Source organism: Mercenaria mercenaria, chromosome 8, assembly GCF_021730395.1.
Source record: "Mercenaria mercenaria strain notata chromosome 8, MADL_Memer_1, whole genome shotgun sequence".
Classification (NCBI taxonomy): Eukaryota; Metazoa; Mollusca; class Bivalvia; order Venerida; family Veneridae; genus Mercenaria; species Mercenaria mercenaria.
In genome coordinates this window covers 35,010,232-35,028,411 of record NC_069368.1, presented here as the reverse complement: position 1 = coordinate 35,028,411, position 18,180 = coordinate 35,010,232, and the positions used below count along the sequence as shown (strand labels likewise).

The window sequence follows — 18,180 nt, the reverse complement described above, 5'->3', positions numbered from 1 at the left end:
CATCAATAGAAGTATGTATAATGCTGAGCATTGTAAAGTACTGAGATTCTAATTAACATTATGATAACTTGAGAAGTTTTGTCCACTTCTTTAAGTGAGAAAAATGTGAAAATAGACAATTTTACACATACACAACACACACAGTTTGTATGAAATAAACAAATTAAGATGGATTTGTGAAAAAAAAAAGAAATGGCCATGCACCAATCAATATTTTCTACATAGGCAACAATTACTATAAATAGTAGTACTCATGTACAGATATTTGTAATAACTTCAATTCTTTTCATACACAGAGATGTCTGAAATGTAAAACTGGTCCTTTTTTCTTCAAAGCAGAATGACCATTGTTAACCAATCCCTACTTATCTGCACATGTTCGAGTGCTTTTTAGTAATTTTTCAAAATCACCAATATTTTCAGATTGAAAAAGAGCAAATCTTTCTCCTCATTTTTCTTCATTTTTGGGGAAAGGTGGCTGACAAATACATTCATAACATAAAGATTTGGCAAAAGGAGTTCAATGCTAAATACTCTGATGTGAGGATGCCATTCACACAAGTGTGATACGATGGTGTAGAAAATATATAAGATGGTACAAATTTTCATCATATCACATAGATATCACTATCAATAAGTCATCAAACGTGAGCTAAATCAAATAAACTAAGACACTTGGTGGTAGGCACACACGATTTGTCTTTGGAATGTTCCCACTTAAATTAATAACATTTCAAACTACATGTATGTCTCTTTCCTTGCAGTATGCTGTTCATGGGAGTTGTAATGCCGTTTCTCAACAGTATTTTAGTTTGTAACAGCGGCCAGATAACCTAATACTGTTACAACGTTCCTGGATCCGCACCAGTACTCATTTGTTCTCCACAAGTTACTGGCAAGTTCCTCGTATGACTTCGAGATCGAGGACAACTTATCTTCTGTCATGGAGAACATAATATTATGTCTCATCTGTGCTCATAACATTTCGATTCACAGATATGTGCTCAATTTACTGTCAGTTAACTGGGAAAGCACACTGACTCATGAAGGAAAGGATGACTAGTAATCTAACACAACTGACCTTATATCCTATACATTCTATACAACGTATCCTATCCTTTACATACTATAATAGTAAAATTTAATAGTCTATTAAATTTTGCTTCTAAAGGCTAACGGTAAAATAAGAATATTTAACAAGACTGAAAATTCACTGTTGTTTTAGATAAGAATAAGTTCACAAAGTAATGCACATCTTGTGACTATTAATACAATAAGAACCACAATAACAGCAAACTGTAACAAATTTCTTTTGTGAATGCTGTCAGTTAGTGACAATAGCTAAAATAAATACATTACAAATAAATGATTATTCAACAGATTTTACTGTTCCACTGATTGTCTAAAGTGTTTTTGTATCAGTCTGGTTCTTGACTAATACTCAGACCAACTTGAAGTTGAAGATTATTCTTCTTACTGATCAGAAATATATAAAACTTGGATAAATTGTTGGTGTGCATCCTTTGTGAATTTTGTAAGGTAGTGAAGAACAATATGTAAAATTTTGCATTTTCTGTGATAATAAAGGCTGATACATGTATATAATTTACAATTACATTCCATTCACAATAAGACTAACAACTTGGGCTACAGCATGGAATGCAATTTAAATACATAAGCATTACAGTCCAAAAATGTACTATTTCAGTTATATAAAACACATAGCAAGCTTTCAAATTTGTACACTTGGAATAAATACAATTACAAAAAAATATTCCTCTGTCTTTTAGCCATACATCTATACTATAAGTGACTATTAAATAATCCAGTTTACAGTTAAAAAATACAAGTATGTGCTTAAATGTTTCCTCATTTTACAGAACATGGGTACAAGCGATTCAATCACTTTTTCATGTACATATATTACTTAACATTTCATGTACATGTTAAGATTCTGTTACAAAGATAAACAAAACAGAACATTAATGTCAGGTACCTAAAGTTAAAAACACATTGTTTCCTAAATTCTATTTTTGATCAACCCTTTCATTAAACATGTTTATACATGGCTCATTAGTGAGAAAGAAACGTGTGCTGAAGCTAAGACACCCTGAAAAATAAAGGGTTCAAGGTTATAAATCTGTCTTTGGAGTTAAGTCTAAAATAAGCCAGCATATAGCTCCAATCATGTAGCTGCTGAAACTGACCAATGCATAAATTTCATTCTTAGACTGGGCTCCAAACTCAGTTTTATAACCCTGGAACCAGACTAGATATGAACTGTTATACAGTCAAAATTTGTATCAAGCAGCTAGCCATGAAAGTGACATTATGTGGCTTCTTCAGACATGTAGAAATAAAAACAAAATATCAATTGATGAAGTAAACCAACTGGCTGTTTAAGGCAAGTACCCGCTAAATATAGATGGCTGCTAATGCAGGTTTAAGAAAAAAGCTGCAGCAATATGACATGCATCAATTAAACTAGGGCTACTTTTGAGAAAAGCGCATGTCTCCCACAACTGCCTAAGCATCTGAATAGTAGTACAGTAAAATTCCTACTTACGACCACGCCGAAATTACGACCGCACAGCTAATACGACCGATTTTGCAAAGAACGAAATATTTCCTTCTTAAAACCAATGGTCGCTTGTCCGAAAATGCGACCAGACCGCTAATCCACTAATGCGACCACTAATTTCAGAACTGTTTGATTTTTTCACACTTAATTAATCACCGCAATTACGACCACTCAAATGTTTCTGTATGTTATCGCGAATCGCGGTGAGAATTAACACATACGACACCGTGTTAACACGTTAAGCGTGTACATTGTGTATTTATCCGTTAATTGCTAACAAGTCTTTATAGTTATCAAAACAATGTATCAAACTGTTTGATTGTCTGAAATTGTTATTTAAAGATGTTTGGTGTTTTACATTGCTATTTTAACATAAGAAATTGTTGAAATAATTAATTTGTTTGTAATTAGACGGATGCCCGCTGATCGAATTGACTGGATTAAAACGGATTTAATTAGATCTAAACGGTGTTTGTTTGTTATTATCAATGTAAATACGTTTGGGATTTCAGCGGAGAATGAAGTCTGAAAAGGTTTGACATTGTTGTAATTGTCTTTAATTGAACAAAATTCAAATCATTATCAGTTAAGTGCGTCCTTAATTAATACACAGTTTGATCTGTAAGAAAATAAAGCTACATATAAATTGAACACTGTGTTTGCCATTATTGCGTCTTAATTGTATTCCAATGTGTTATTATCTGCCAGACCTTCCCCGTATAGCCTTGTCCACTAATCAGACCAGACCGCTAATAAGACCAGTTGTACAAAGAACCATGGGTGGTCTTATGAGTCAACCATGTACCAAGACCTTGACTACCTAATAATCTGACATGATTAAATCTTTGGGCATAAAGTACCTATATACTACTATTCACATTAGTAGCATATCGGTCCTTCATGTCCCCAAGACCGGAGTGATTTTTGGTAATTCAAGGGCCATTATTCCAAAGTGCCTGGGCCAATTTGACTAGTGATCGAACTTGGCTGAGGACTTACTGGCAAACACATTTTGTTAAAGTTTGGTGAAGATGGATGAGAAATGTTCGACTTAGAGTGTGGACAAGATTTGTGACAGACGGACGGACAGACACACACACAGAAAGGAGTAAATCAATATGTCTCCCACCACAGAGTGGTGTGGGAGACATAATTACCAGAAACGTAAGTGTTAGAAAACCGTTATCTGGATTACACTAATACATGTACTCAATTTGTCTACAGTGCTTTCTCACACAAGTTGTCAACTCTCTTCTCCACTGCCTTAAGATACCTATGTATAAATAATCTGAATCTATATAGGAAGAAAATCCAACAATGGATTAGAGGTGCTACAAGAAATATTGATACTAGAGCTGTTGAAATTGCCACCCTAAAGTTATTTGTGTAATCTAGAGGTTTGTAGATGTATGGTTCCCCTTTGTGATTGGTTCCTCCTGCCAAGTGGTACATGTAACTAAACAACATGTAAATAAGGCCCATACAGGAGCTCTGATATAGGTGCAGCATTCTCACTGGAGTACGTGATATCAGGGTGTCAACCAGAACAAATACTGCATTGATACCGTGTGTGGTGCAATTGACTAACGTAACTCCACTTCCTGAAAAAAAATAAAGAGAAATTAATGTTTGCTATTAAACTGGGTAATTCTGCACCAATTTCATCTAAAATACTTGTGATAATCCACAGCTTCTTGCAACCATTCTCAGCACTTAAGTTTATGAAAAATACCAGTCCACTTTGATTATGTCAGATTTTTATATCACTGTTGAGCAAGTGACTTGAAGTCAGTGACCTTAACCGCTTAACTACAAAGATTCCCAAGAATTAGAGGGAGTGTTAAAACTGCAGTTAAAACACAAAGGTCACATACAATTGTACATTTACTAGACTGCTGCATTAACTGAGAAAGATACAAAATTCTAGTACACATACTGTACATTAAAGTACAATGTATGTACAGAAGTCCTACAAAAAAAAAAAAAAAAAAAAAAAAAAAAAATTTGAACTTGCTGTAGTGAAAATGATTTCAATTGCAGTATTAATACTGAACTGGCTTGCACCCTCTACTAGTCTTAAATTACTGAAAACATTTTGATGACAATGCAGAATTCCAATCCGGCCACATTACACTTTTTGTTATAGATATTTATGAAGTGAATTCTTTGTGAAAAAGAAACTGATAGGGAGTGACTGACCGAGGTTTCTTTTTCTCAAAGAATTCTTTTCATGGACTCTATCTGACATAGTGTGAAATCTACGTTTGACCATTCAGAATTGCAGTCAGTCATGTCGGATTTTCCGCCTACCTTTGACTAACAAAAATGTGTTGGCTTCCTTTGAAATACGATGAAGGGTCACTGGTACCCATGCGCATTCAATCGATGCTCTTCAGCATGTAGAGCTGTTCTTTGAAAATTATTGCTACAGTCACATTGGTCTTAAGGAATAAGAAGCCACCTTTTTTGAAAGATAACTTGCTCTGATTGGTCAAAAATGTAGGTTGCATACTATCACATTAAAGGAGGACTCATTTAACATTTGGGATGACTACTTATAACTCTACTTCAGCAATGTAGAGAGGTGGGAATATACTTACTTAAATTAATTTTATTGTGCTTTTATGTCTAGTATGTACCTGAATTTGATGTCTTTCAAACATGTTAGGAACATTTTTAAATTTCTCTTATTTGCTTGTTTATATACCCAGAAACTAATAGACTATGCTGGTATATCTTACCATCATAAGCTATGGTCCAGAATAGTACAGAAACTAAAGGAGCAGCATCACTTCCTAGATTGTGTAACAGCCATTGTAACTTCATGCGCCGTTTGTTCTGTAGATGAGCACGTACATCTGTAATATACACGTTAATAACACACGCTATTAAAGAATTTTTTCTATAAATGGTCAATGATGTGATGTCTTACAAAAATATTCCTTGTCAAATTCTGTTGTCTATGCCATGCAATTTTGTATTTTGTTTGTTGTTTTAGCATTTTTTGGCAATAAACACAGCTTACTATATGAGGAATGGTTTCCTTAACAAGCAAAGAATGTTGAAATTACATGTGGAGAAAACATAAATTAATGGAAATTACTGTCACTATGAGTCCACTACCTTAATTGTAAATTGTACATGTATGTATTCAAATTATCATATTCTGAGAAAGATATCCTTAGAATATGAATAATTTTCCACAACTGCATGACTGAAATACAGGAAACCCATTTTCAGCAAGAAAACATTTGCATGCAATGTTGCTTTATGTATAATAGTAAAATACAAATTGCTTATTAATTTCAATTTTTTCTAAAAGTATGAATTGACATGAAACATCATTTGGGCTTTTGACCATTGATTAATCCTTATGTGAATATGTTTGTACTTAATTCAGTTTCCAGCACACTCAACTTCTATGGTTTTTTATTGGGTTTAATGTCATACCAACACATGATGATGATTTTCCAGCTTTTCATGGCCCAGGTGTCCTTCTAAGCATTATTTCAGGTATGGGCAGACACCCAGGTATCAACACCAACCACTGGCAAGCCAACTGGATGACTTCCTTAAACAAACAATTCTAGACCCCAAGTGAGACTCTGAACCCACAGCGGCCAAGGTAAAGAGATTTAAAACCAGCATCATCAACTACATGGCCAATGAGGCCACTTCTATATTATTTTACTGTACAGGTTAACATACAATCAGATCAGACATCATACCTTTTCCTTGTTTCCTGAGGGAGATGTAATACCAGCAGTTCACTGCCCGCAGTATCTGACAAGCTACTAGGATGTAAAATGACCAGTATGTGAGCATTATCACCATTTTGGCACCCAGAACTCCATATATAGCTGTGTAAAACACCATCAGGAAGAAGAATGCTGCCACCAGGGTACGATATATAGCGTAAGGTACAGGGTTATCACTCCACTGCAACAAAACAAATAAGTCTGAATTATTTTTTTTAAAACAGCGGTGGAAGCCAATTCAAGTATACTTTAAACCTAAAATTCACTTTACATTGATTGTAGGAAAGTTCATTCTATGGGCTCAATTTGATGCCAGTTAAACAAAGGAAAAGGCTGAGCTCTATATTCTGCAATAAACAATGGTTGAACTGCAGACCGGTAAGAGAGCATTATGACATCAATTATGACATCATATTGCTACATGACGTTCAGTTCATTGCCACTTGGATCAATGAAGCCCATCACAATTTTATCAAATTTTTTCAATGAACATGTAAAAATAAAACAATCAATTTGTTTGTTTTGGGTTTAACGCCGTTTTTCAACAGTACTTCAGTCATATAATGGCGGGCAGTTAACCTAACCAGTGTTCCTGGATTCTGTACCATTACAAACCTGTTCTCCGCAAGTAACTGCCAACTTCCCCAAAGTAATCAGAGGTGGAGGACTAATGATTTCAGACACAATGTCGTTTATCAAATAGTCATGGAGAACATACGCCCCGCCCGAGGATCGAACTCGCGACCCCGCGATCAGTAGACCAACGCTCTTACCTACTGAGCTAAGCGGGCCGGCTTGAAAAAACAATCAAGGTCTTCTTGTGGTTTGTTGTCTAATTTACCATGTTTCAGTTTTCCAGATGCTTAGATATTAAGCCACTCTGGCTAATGCCTTCGTGTACAATTCCTGCGCACCTGAACTCTGAAACATGATTAATTAGGTAACAAACCACTCAAAGGCCTTGATTATTTGTGAAACAATGCTCACTGACATGTATTTCCTGTACTTCTGACATGTAACTGGACTTTAGTAAGGGACAGAAGTGACCACTGTCAAACAACTTCACTCTTCCTACGATCTGAACCTAAGACGTCCAGATTCGGAGTTTGATGCTCTATACCTGTGGCATGGTGCTTCCAACAAATAAATATTGTTTATAGTAAGAATTAAGGTTGATGCGGACAACACTTACTTTTAGTTCCTATGTTGATCAGCTAATTTCTATAGTAAAGTTGAACCTGCCTTAGTGGGCACCTTCAAACAGCCCCTTACCGTAAGCAGCCAGTTACCTAACTTTCCAAATTGAGTTTTTGTTCTTATTTCAACTTGTCTTAAACAGCCACCTGCCTTAAGTTGCCATAATGTGTCATTTCATTTGATGGCTGCTTAATAAAGATTTCACTGTACTTGCTTCCAACAGGTGAAGAAAGTCTGAGCATGCTGCAAGTTCGGTAATATTCCGACATAGTTTCATTCAGGCATCTAATGATCTAAAAAACTGAATATAGTACCAAATATAGTTTTCGTATATCTTTGCGATAAAAAAAAGAAGTCTGAATCTTGAAAATATCTTACATTACTGGTCTGAGGCAGATTTTCAATGCAAGGTTTTAGGCAAGGTTTATTACCTGAGATAGTAAGAAATGTTCAACTTCACTATACATTAGACTGTGCCTTGGTCCATCTACTGGTGATGTCTTGGAGCCTTTTGTTTGTCTCCCCTTTCTGTCACGGAATGAGTAGTATGCATATCTAGTGTAAGTACGTACTGCCCGCTGGGCAAGATCCATACCCTCTTGTGTGGCCCTCACAAGCCGCAAGGATATTTTGATCATCATTCTTGAACTTTAGCTTTGCCCTCTCATTTTGTCTAAAAATAAACAACAATGAATTTTAAAGCCTTCCACAATTATTACTCTTGTTGTAAATGCGATAAAGCATATACTTGTGTATTTTGTGTAATGGGCTGGAGGTGAGTATTCAATTCAAAACTGTGGTATCCCAATTTTAGGGAAAAATGAATCCACAACACCCTAGGAATCCTTACTGAGCTTGGGAATTTGTCCAAAAATGAGATTTATTTTTCTGTTGTTAACACCATTTTTGTTAGGAAGTGTCTAGGGGTACGGATCCATACCTCTAGAATCTGATCATACCTCTAGACAAGCCTGTTAGAGGTTTTCTAGGGGTACGGACCTCCGTTTTTCAAGAGATTAAGGGTCATTTACGTTTCAAATTTTGTTGAAAATGAAATAACAAATAAGACTTCATCGGTATTCACCTAAAACTTGGGTCTAAATGGTTTACAGATAACAGTGTTCATCCGATTTGTTACATTTTCTTTCGGAACGTAAATAACCGAGGAACACCAAATAAATTACGAGGATTGGAACTGGTAAAAAAGAAAGATCTAAAGATTAAACAAAATAATGTTAAATATGTTGGGAAAAAACTATTTTTAACTGATAATTAACCCTAATTAAGTGTATTTATGTTTTTCACACATTTGTTAGCCGTTACGAGATACAAAGGACGTTTTCAAAAACAGTTTCCTTTACTTAATGTCGTTTAATTGATTATTAAACAATCAGTTCCGTGCCAATTATCATTATACCTTGTTAAATCAGAAAATAAATAGGTGCATATTATCATGATTATTATGCCTATTTTTTTTTTGTTGAATTTCAAATAGAATTCATTTAAGAGATAGATTCAATAATTGATCTAGCTGTTATCAACAGTTTATTTTACAACAAACTAATCGGCACGGAACAGTATATTCATTTGGAGTTTCTCGGTTATTTAGGTTTTGAAAGAGAAGGCAAACAATCGGGTGAATGCTGGTATCTGTAAACCAATTAGATCCAACTTTTAAGTGAAGACTGGTTAAGTCTTATTTGTTATTTCATTTTCAACAAAATTTAAGATATAAATAACCCTAAATCTCTAGAAAAAGGCGGTCCGTACTAGAAGTCCATACCCCTAGAAAACCCCTAACAGGCTTGTCTAGAGGTACGTATCTAGACACTTCCTTTTTGTTAACTAATCAACCATCTTATATAATCAGTCTGTGAAGTGTTGTAAAAAAAAAATTTATTGGTTAATAAAAGCAGCTATAGTATCACTATCAGTTTCTTTAATCTTGACAGGAAGGGAGGTCAACTGCCTGGGTGCAGTGTATCATGTTTGTGATGATTTTGTTAATATGAATGATGAACAAAAAAGTATGTTTGTACTCTCAAACACCGATATTGCCAAATTAACTGCCAAAACCTGCTATAATATACTTCTTACACATTTTGATACTTTATATCATTAAAATGAGTAAGGTTACATTTACCAATCTGCATTTTATTCAAATGTAGTATGGACGGATAGCTCAGTGGTTTGCACACTGGCCTTCCAATCCTGAGGTCGGGGGTTCGATCCCCGGCAGCTACTCGGGAATTTTCAGAAACGCTTTTCAGTGTTTCCCACCCAACTAGAGGAGTACTGGTCAGGAACCCAGGCAATCCTTGCGTGTATCAGTGCTATACACTGTGCACGTTAAAGAACCTGGCTGTCTATTCGCAACGAGCTAGGCTAAGTTAGCCGGACAAGCCTGTATCTGATTTCTGATCTCTCTGTCGTGGGGACTTTGTCTCACTTTGTCAGATCGCTCTGTGTCTGTACTAGTAGAGGATGAATTATGCGCCCTGTGTGGCTGCATTTGAACTATGTAAAGCGCCTTTGAACATGAAATTGATCATGAAAAGGTCGCTATATAAATCTGGTATAATAATAATAGTATCACTTTTATTGTATATAAATGCTCTATCATTGTTGGTAACTACTTTTATGTTTGTAGTTAATTGTAGATAATCATTGCTAATCAGTTCACCTCTGATCTGATCAGGGTTGATAAATGGTTTTTTAGAACATTTCTTATTATGCGCAGTAGTGCCACAATTTTTCTCTTTTCAGTATCTTAATCTTTATTATTTTATGGCAGATCTTAAGTATGGATTAGCAATGGTAATCTAATTTTTAAACACGAAAAATTTAGTACTGGCAATTATTACTGTTCATACATCATATATTACAATATCACAATTTATCATGGTTTCTATGTTAGAATTGGTTACATATCTTAATCCTTAATTGTTTTAAGATATTCATAAGTCTTGTTGCTCATTATATTCATTCATTCATTCATCCTCCTATCCATCTATCCATCCATCCATTCATTCTTTTCATTCATTCATTTGTTCGTTCATTCATCCATTCATTCATACATTCATACATTCATTGAAAACAACAGTAGATTTTAGTGCAATATGCTCTGTTAATAAGCAATGTCCATATTTATTTTATTTTTTTTAGAATTTATTTCCATTTCCACATCCAAAGTATCATACATTCATCACAAACATTGATTTTATGTGCCAAAAAAGATATTTACATACATGTAGAATATCAAGCGTAGCTGGAGAAATAAATCTACCTACATAAACAAGAATTTTTTAAAGTGTACAATCATGTCTATGCAAAAAAAGAAATAAATTTACCTGCATAAACCAGAATTGTTTGAAAGTGCATAAATGTACATGTCTAAGCAAATAATAATATACATTGTTCAATATCATCAAGTAATAACATCTTGTGCTCGTATGGAGACTATTCTAAAAAGATAGACTAGTAATATATTAACAGTGAAAAGACCGTACACATGATCAGATAGTTTTTCAAATGCTGTTTGAGTAACTTATCAGTAAATATTATTTATTGCTTATGTGATCAACTGTAATTGTGGATGGAATATATAATTTGACTTTTGTAGATATAAATATAAACATAGTAATATACACTGACAATAACATGGATCAACTGTTTTTAATAAGTAATTTTAAGTTATGTAATGATAGTCTCCTATAAATCTGTAGTAGATTGGCCATGCTTTTTATTGATGTATTTATTATATGTTTTGTAATATGTAAATATGCATGGATGAGACATAAATAAACTATTAAACTGTCAAGGCAGTTTGGTACTTTCGGCATATTATTACCCTAAAGGTTAATTATCATTAAAAATATTTTTTTTTTACAACATATTTCATATTATTTTGTTTAATCTTTATATCTTTTTTTCTGCCAGTTCGAATCATTATGATTTATTTGGTGTTCCTCGGTTATTTTCATTTCGAAAGAAAATGTAACAAATCGGGTGAACGCTGGTATCTTTAAACCAATTAGATCTAAGTTTAAGGTGAATACTGATGCAGTCTTATTTGTTATTTCATTTTCAACAAAATTTGAAATGTAAATGACCCTTAATCTCTAGAAAAATGGAGGTCCGTACACCTAGAAAACCCCTCACAGGCTTGACTAGAGGTACGGATCCGTATCCCTAGACACTTCCGAAGATAAAATGTAGACTGTAGTCTCCTAGCCCGACTAAGTTGATGCGATCTTAGGAAATATTGAGATAATTTTTTCATGTGGGCAATATCCCCACTCACGTCAAAACACTCGAAAGACCAAAATAATTGAAGCAATATCCGATGAAATTTTCATCGCTGCCGACGCTTTACATGCTATAGGTTTAAATGCTGATTATTTCAAGATCGGCAGTGGCTAGGTAGCTGGTTCCGGCTACCTAGACCAAAAGTCTACGTAGCCTTTAGTCTAGGTAGCCGGCTCTATATATCCATGTCATATATGAACAAGTAAGTCAAAGTGGCCGCATTTATCATTTAATAATCTGTATTAAAAAGGATCAATATATTAGTTAAATTAATTACATTTATTGTGATTTATTATTTACTATTTGCGATTTACGTGTTTATTTCGCCGTATTTACGTACTCGTATCATACCGGCTGACATTCGGCTGACAGTGTGTTTAAAATAACTCGACACAAATTTGAGATACCTTAAACAGGTTAAATTGATTCATTCTTAAAACAAAACAAAACTTTGTCAAACAGTTAAAAAAATAAAAGGGCAAAACAAAGAGCATCAAAGTACATTAAATGATGCGGCTCTACTGAACATACCGTCGTTTGATCCTTTCAGTTTCATGCGCTTTTTTAACTGATTTTAAACAAGGAGTTAACTTCTTTTTTTCAGTGATCATCACTTTTGCACCTCTATGTGCGTCTTTAATTAATTAATTAATTACTACATGATTTCTCTGCCACTTTGGTTATTAGTCAATAATCTTGATTGTTTCTAATTGTTTGTTTGAACATATGATCTTTTTATTCTAAGGCAGGGGATACTAAATGTAAAAGATAATTACTTATCAAAAGACCTAAATCTAAAGGATCGCTGACAACTGACATCATCAATCTAACATGTTTTTCAATATATAACAAACAACAAAATCATTAAATACTTTAAGAATTTATAAACACGCCACTTAAACACCCCGATGTCGATAACAGCACTCTGATTTTATGTTGATAACATAACAAAATATCGTCCGATATGATTTGAGTGCGTAAATATGGCGAAATAAACAGGTAAATCATATAAAGTAAATAAATCACAAGAAATGCAATTATTTAACTAATACAATTATCCTTTATAATACAGTTTATTAAAAAGAGCTGGCTACCTTGACTTACTTGTTCATATACGATATGTATTACCGTAGAGAGCCGGCTACCTAGACTAAATGTCTAGGTAGCCAGAACCGGCCACCTAGCCACTGCCTTCACAAACTGGCCATAAATTCAAATAAAACTTACATTTATTGAAAGGGAACTCAATTCCTCATTGATTTATGTAAAAATTATAAAATAATATCCAAAACTATGAATTATGTATGTCCTACACACGATTAACATTTACCACGTGTCTACACGACGATATGCGCAGCTCTTTCACTCCCAAGTCTTTTCACTCCCAGGTCATTTCACTCCCAAGTCATTTCCTCCCCTGACTATTCACTCCCATTTTCTTTAAAGAGGTGACTTTTCACTCCCATTTTTATTTTGTTCTCAAGAAATTATATTTTAATTATTGGGAGGTCAATAAATGCTTTTGAAATGTTTTATGTACCTTTTTTATAATGCAGATTATATATACTGAGTATTGTGAAATATTTTAGTATTATTTTTTTGCTAAGAGGGGTAACAATCATAGAAAATATAATTTGGAAATATAAATGAAGGTTTTTATTATTATTTGTTATTATTTTATGGTATATTATTGACATGTAATTATTAATACTCTGAAAATGCACTGTTTAATTATTAATATTATTGATTATGAAAATGCAAGTTTAGTTTGTTTTGAGTATTTTCAGAATAATGAAGATATTGAAAAAGAGAAAGAGGATATTAAAAAAATACTTACTTAATAAAACTTTACTGTGATGCCCTAAATATGTAATGATTTAAACTGTTGAGAACTTTTGGGTTTGCATTTATTGAAATGGACTAATAGAAACTAAAAATAGAGACTAAAAATGTAACTGGAAAACATTCTAACAAAATTCATACTTCACTGTATCAATTTTTTTTTTTACATAACTTTTGATTTCTATGTGTATATTTTTTTAATCCTTTGGTCAAAATTTTCATGTATTATTGTGCATGATAATTTTTTAATTTTAATTACATTTCCTTTTATCTTGTGAAATAATTTGTGAAACATCTTTGATGTTGTGTATACTTAATAGCTACCAATTATCTCATCACCATGAGATAAACCTCCTTGATTAGTTGTATATTAACAAAGTCATCAATTATCTTATCACTTGTGTTTGTTTAACATTCCTTGATTGAATGTTGCTAGCCTAATCATCAGCTTTCAGATCAATATCATAAAGAAATTGCTAACTGTATATACTTCTCATGTCTTAAAAAGTTAAAATTAATCGTAAGATAACACAATTTATGTTATGTTAGGTTAGGTTATGATAAATCATTGCTTGTATGTTCATTATATTTAGAGACAACAAAACTGAATAATTTATTAATTTATTGACTTCTCTTTTATTCACTAAAGTAGATATATAAAATAAGATAAATAATTACCCCAGACTGTTTTTTTTTAAGTATCATTTTTAGTGCAACAAAAATAATACAAAACATAGCGTGTAAAGAAAACAACTTTATAAAAAAAATTAAGGAATTTTTGAGGAAATGAGACTTTTTCTGAGATGATAAAAAAAGATCTTTAAGCCAAGCCAGAAAGATTTTAAGAACAAGGTAAAAGAGCAATGTAAAGATTTGGCTAAAACATCTTTCTTTCAAAAATTGAAGTTTGGTCATATTATAAACAACAGAATATGAGTTTTTGTTTCTAAAATATTTTTAAAATTCCAAATCACGAAAAAAAAGATGACCGTGCTGGGAATCATAAAGTAGTAAAAACAGCAAATTCTCATGTGTTTCTGTAATAGATTCTATATTGTTTAACAATAATTAAGTTTTGAAGCCTTCTTAAGAAATATAGCATTTATTTCCAGATACATAAAAAAAATAATTTTTTATTAGCGATGGATCTGCATGCTAGTCCCCAGCAGGACAAACATATTTTATGCCTCTTGCTCTACACAACTTTTAAAATAGGTGAATGCGGGATGGTCAACTGAACTTCAATAAACACAAAAGCATGTATTTTACAAATGTGTACTAAAAAAGTTTAAAATTGTCGAAACTGAAATTCACTCGCAAATATAATTTTGATGGGCAATATGATCAACATTTTAGAATGGATAGATTTTAAGAATTCCTGTCATTTCACAGTGAAAAAGGACCCGTTAACAGTGAAAAAGGCCTGCTTCGATATTTTGAAATCAGTCTGAAAAAAACTGAAACCAGCGGAAGCTAATTTTTTTTTTTAAATGTTGATTCTGCAAAAAATGGAGCGGGAAATCCGTTGACCAAGTAAGTAAGTAACGACTTTTATTTGGCGGAGCCAATTTACAATATGGCCCACTGTATAAATATATACAATAGGATTGTTTGAATTTTAAAATTTGCAAGAGTATCAGATGAGCATAATACGATTAGGTATGTTATTCCAGATTGTGGGTCCCGAGTAGCTTAAATATTTACGAAAAAATTCTATTCTTGCTTTCGGTACCTTTAGTTCATTGTTTTAATTTGATCTAAGTTCACAATCAGATATTTGGTTGTGGTTAAATTTTGAAGTAAGATAGTCAGGGGATTGCTCGTATGAATCTTCCTGTTACAGTCAATACATAAATTTAACTGTGACATAATTAATGAAATTTAATTTACAATTATAATCCAACAATTGTATAAATCACTTTTCAAATAATTATGACTCAAGTATAAAATTCAGCATGTACAATAATACTCAGGACTGGAATAAATTAAAATGCTTGGATTATATACTATGGAACATAACGGTGATTATAATAAGTTTTTCAATGAGCGATTGATAAATATTATAACATGCATATTTTTTTATATCACTTCTCTAATTTAATCATCAAAGATGCTGTAATAACAATTCTTAACTTAATTAAATTCATATTTCCATAATTACTGAAAAAAGGCAACCGAAACTTTGGTTTCCGATACAAAATAAACCGTTTTTTCAGAAAATGGAAGAAAGTAAAAACAATAAAAAAAATACCATAAGGACCCTTTTTGCTTGACGGGGCTCAATTATAATTGTCAAATATTAATATTGTTATAATAATTATTATTATGTACAATGCTATTGAATATATCATTATATAAAGATAGGCATTTAATCAAATTATTCAGTTTCAGTTGTATTAAAAATATGAAATTTTAATATTATATATCATACTTGCAATCAATCAAATAGATATTAAACATTGAATAGTGTTAAATTGTCATAATGAAAAAAATAGAAATGGGAGTGAATAGTCAGGGGAGGAAAAGTCAGGGGAGGAAAAGACTTGGGAGTGAATGGTCCGGAATTCCAATAAAACCAATAACTTTACATAACTGTGTACTGTGATTTATGGCAGTGGCTAGAGAACCGGAATCGGTACCCTAGACAGCAAACTTATTCACCCGGAACCGGTTCTCTAGCCAAAGTACCGTGCATAGGCTAGGGAACAGGAATTTTATTTCAATGCATAAAGCCGCCGAAATTCACTTTGTTTCTTTTGGTAAGTATCATGCATGTTATTATCTTGATTAATCTTACGGTTACCATTTCAGCAAGCCATATGCCCTTTCATTTATTTGTGTTTACTGTGTCTCCAAAGTGTACTCACTGCATACTGTCCGCCATATTGGAATGATAAAATAAACTATATGAATGAATGCGGAAATCGTCGGCATTGGAGCAAGCCGAAATAAACTTGAATTTAAACTTAAAAGGTACAATAAAATAAAAGAAACAATTAAAATCGAATTAAGTAATTTCTGTTAATTTGTATTGATCACATATCTTTAAACGTGATGTGCCGAGGTGTTACAAACCAGTATTTTAAGTGATCAAAGAATCCGCAGGAAGTTTTAATGGGAATTAAATTAGTTTGTACATCTATGTAATGGTGCTAATAGAAATCAATATTATTTCATATTTAAACAATTTAAACATGGTACATGTTTAAAGCAAATAACATTAAAAAAAAATTAAAAACAACAACAGCAAAGTAATTCGTACTAGTTTGTATCATTACAATATGGCAGACATGGTATGCGGCGCTACACTTTTGGAGACAGTAAACGCAGATAAATGCAATGGCATGGTAAAATTAATTAAGATAATAATATGCATCAGCCCTTTTTTTGTAAATTTGGGGAAGGGTACCAGGTCCCTTTTGGAGGGAAATTTACATCGCAAAATCATTGTTTGGAGGAATATATTTGCTGAAAAGTTGTTAAAATCAGGACTGAAAATCAAATCTAATTTCATTTTTTTTGCATGGGGAATTTTTGGCCAAGGTGGGGAAAAAAGTATACTTTTTAGATTGGGGAATGGGGCCGAATTTCTGCCCTAAAATCAGCATAAAAAAAGGCCTGTGCATGACACTTACCAAGAAAACAAGTGGATTTCGGCAGCATTATGCACAGACATAAAATTCCGGTTCCCTAGCCTATGCACGGTATTTTGCTTAGAGAATCGGTTCCGGATGAATAAGTTCACTGTCTAGGGAACCAAATCTGGTTCTCTAGCCACTGCCGTGATTTATCCTCCATTATTTTGGTCCTTCAAAGTTTTGACATTTAGACTGCCCGTCACAAATATAAAACAATCTGAACATCAATTATTTTGACTAGTAGTCTCCTAGCTCTTTGTAAATACCATTCTCAGTATTCATATTATTACCATATTGAGCCTGAGCAGTATGAATTGTCTAGAGGACCGGAACTCTAGACTCCAGTTCTAAAGGTCCGGTTACTGGACCCCTAGCCACTTCCATTTTTTCACACCAGCTGCCGGGTCCGAAATTTACATTTACATTTTTGATGGGAGTTTAAGGTTTAGGCAAAGCCTCTTGTGTCCCATGTCTCTTAGTTATACATTCCAGTGGTGGTCTAATCTTATTTTTGAATGTTTCAACTGTCCGAGCACTTTCGTCGGTTCGTACCTGTGGTTATCCTAACTTGGGAGGGGAAATATTCATAATCACCACATTAAAATGTCGTTAAAGTGAGCATAAAGAACTTGGTAAAAAACATTGAGTCTAGCAGAACTTACCAAAAATAAAACATATTGCCTAATTCTCACGATATTACAAAGTTGACCTTGACCTTCTTCTCAAAAGGCATTTCCGCTTCCTGGTAGGTTTAAAATCTGTCCGCAGAAACGGGCGATTAGGGGTATGATATATATATTATTTCTTTTATAAAACCTAAATCATTGAGGATAACTCATTAGAATTTTTTTTTTTG

General features: G+C 33.1%; 1 protein-coding gene across 1 annotated transcript; it reads right to left on the bottom strand.

The window, feature by feature from the left end:
- Nucleotides 1-213: 213 nt before the first annotated feature.
- Nucleotides 214-18,106, bottom strand: LOC123566601 (protein rolling stone-like). The gene is made up of 5 exons (XM_045360868.2): nt 17,987-18,106; nt 7,968-8,209; nt 6,310-6,520; nt 5,323-5,439; nt 214-4,182 (listed from the first exon to the last, which is right to left on the bottom strand). The coding sequence occupies exons 2-5, from the start codon at nt 8,175-8,177 to the stop codon at nt 3,800-3,802; spliced, it is 921 nt and encodes a 306-aa protein (XP_045216803.2). The 5' UTR covers nt 8,178-8,209; nt 17,987-18,106; the 3' UTR covers nt 214-3,799.
- Nucleotides 18,107-18,180: the final 74 nt, after the last annotated feature.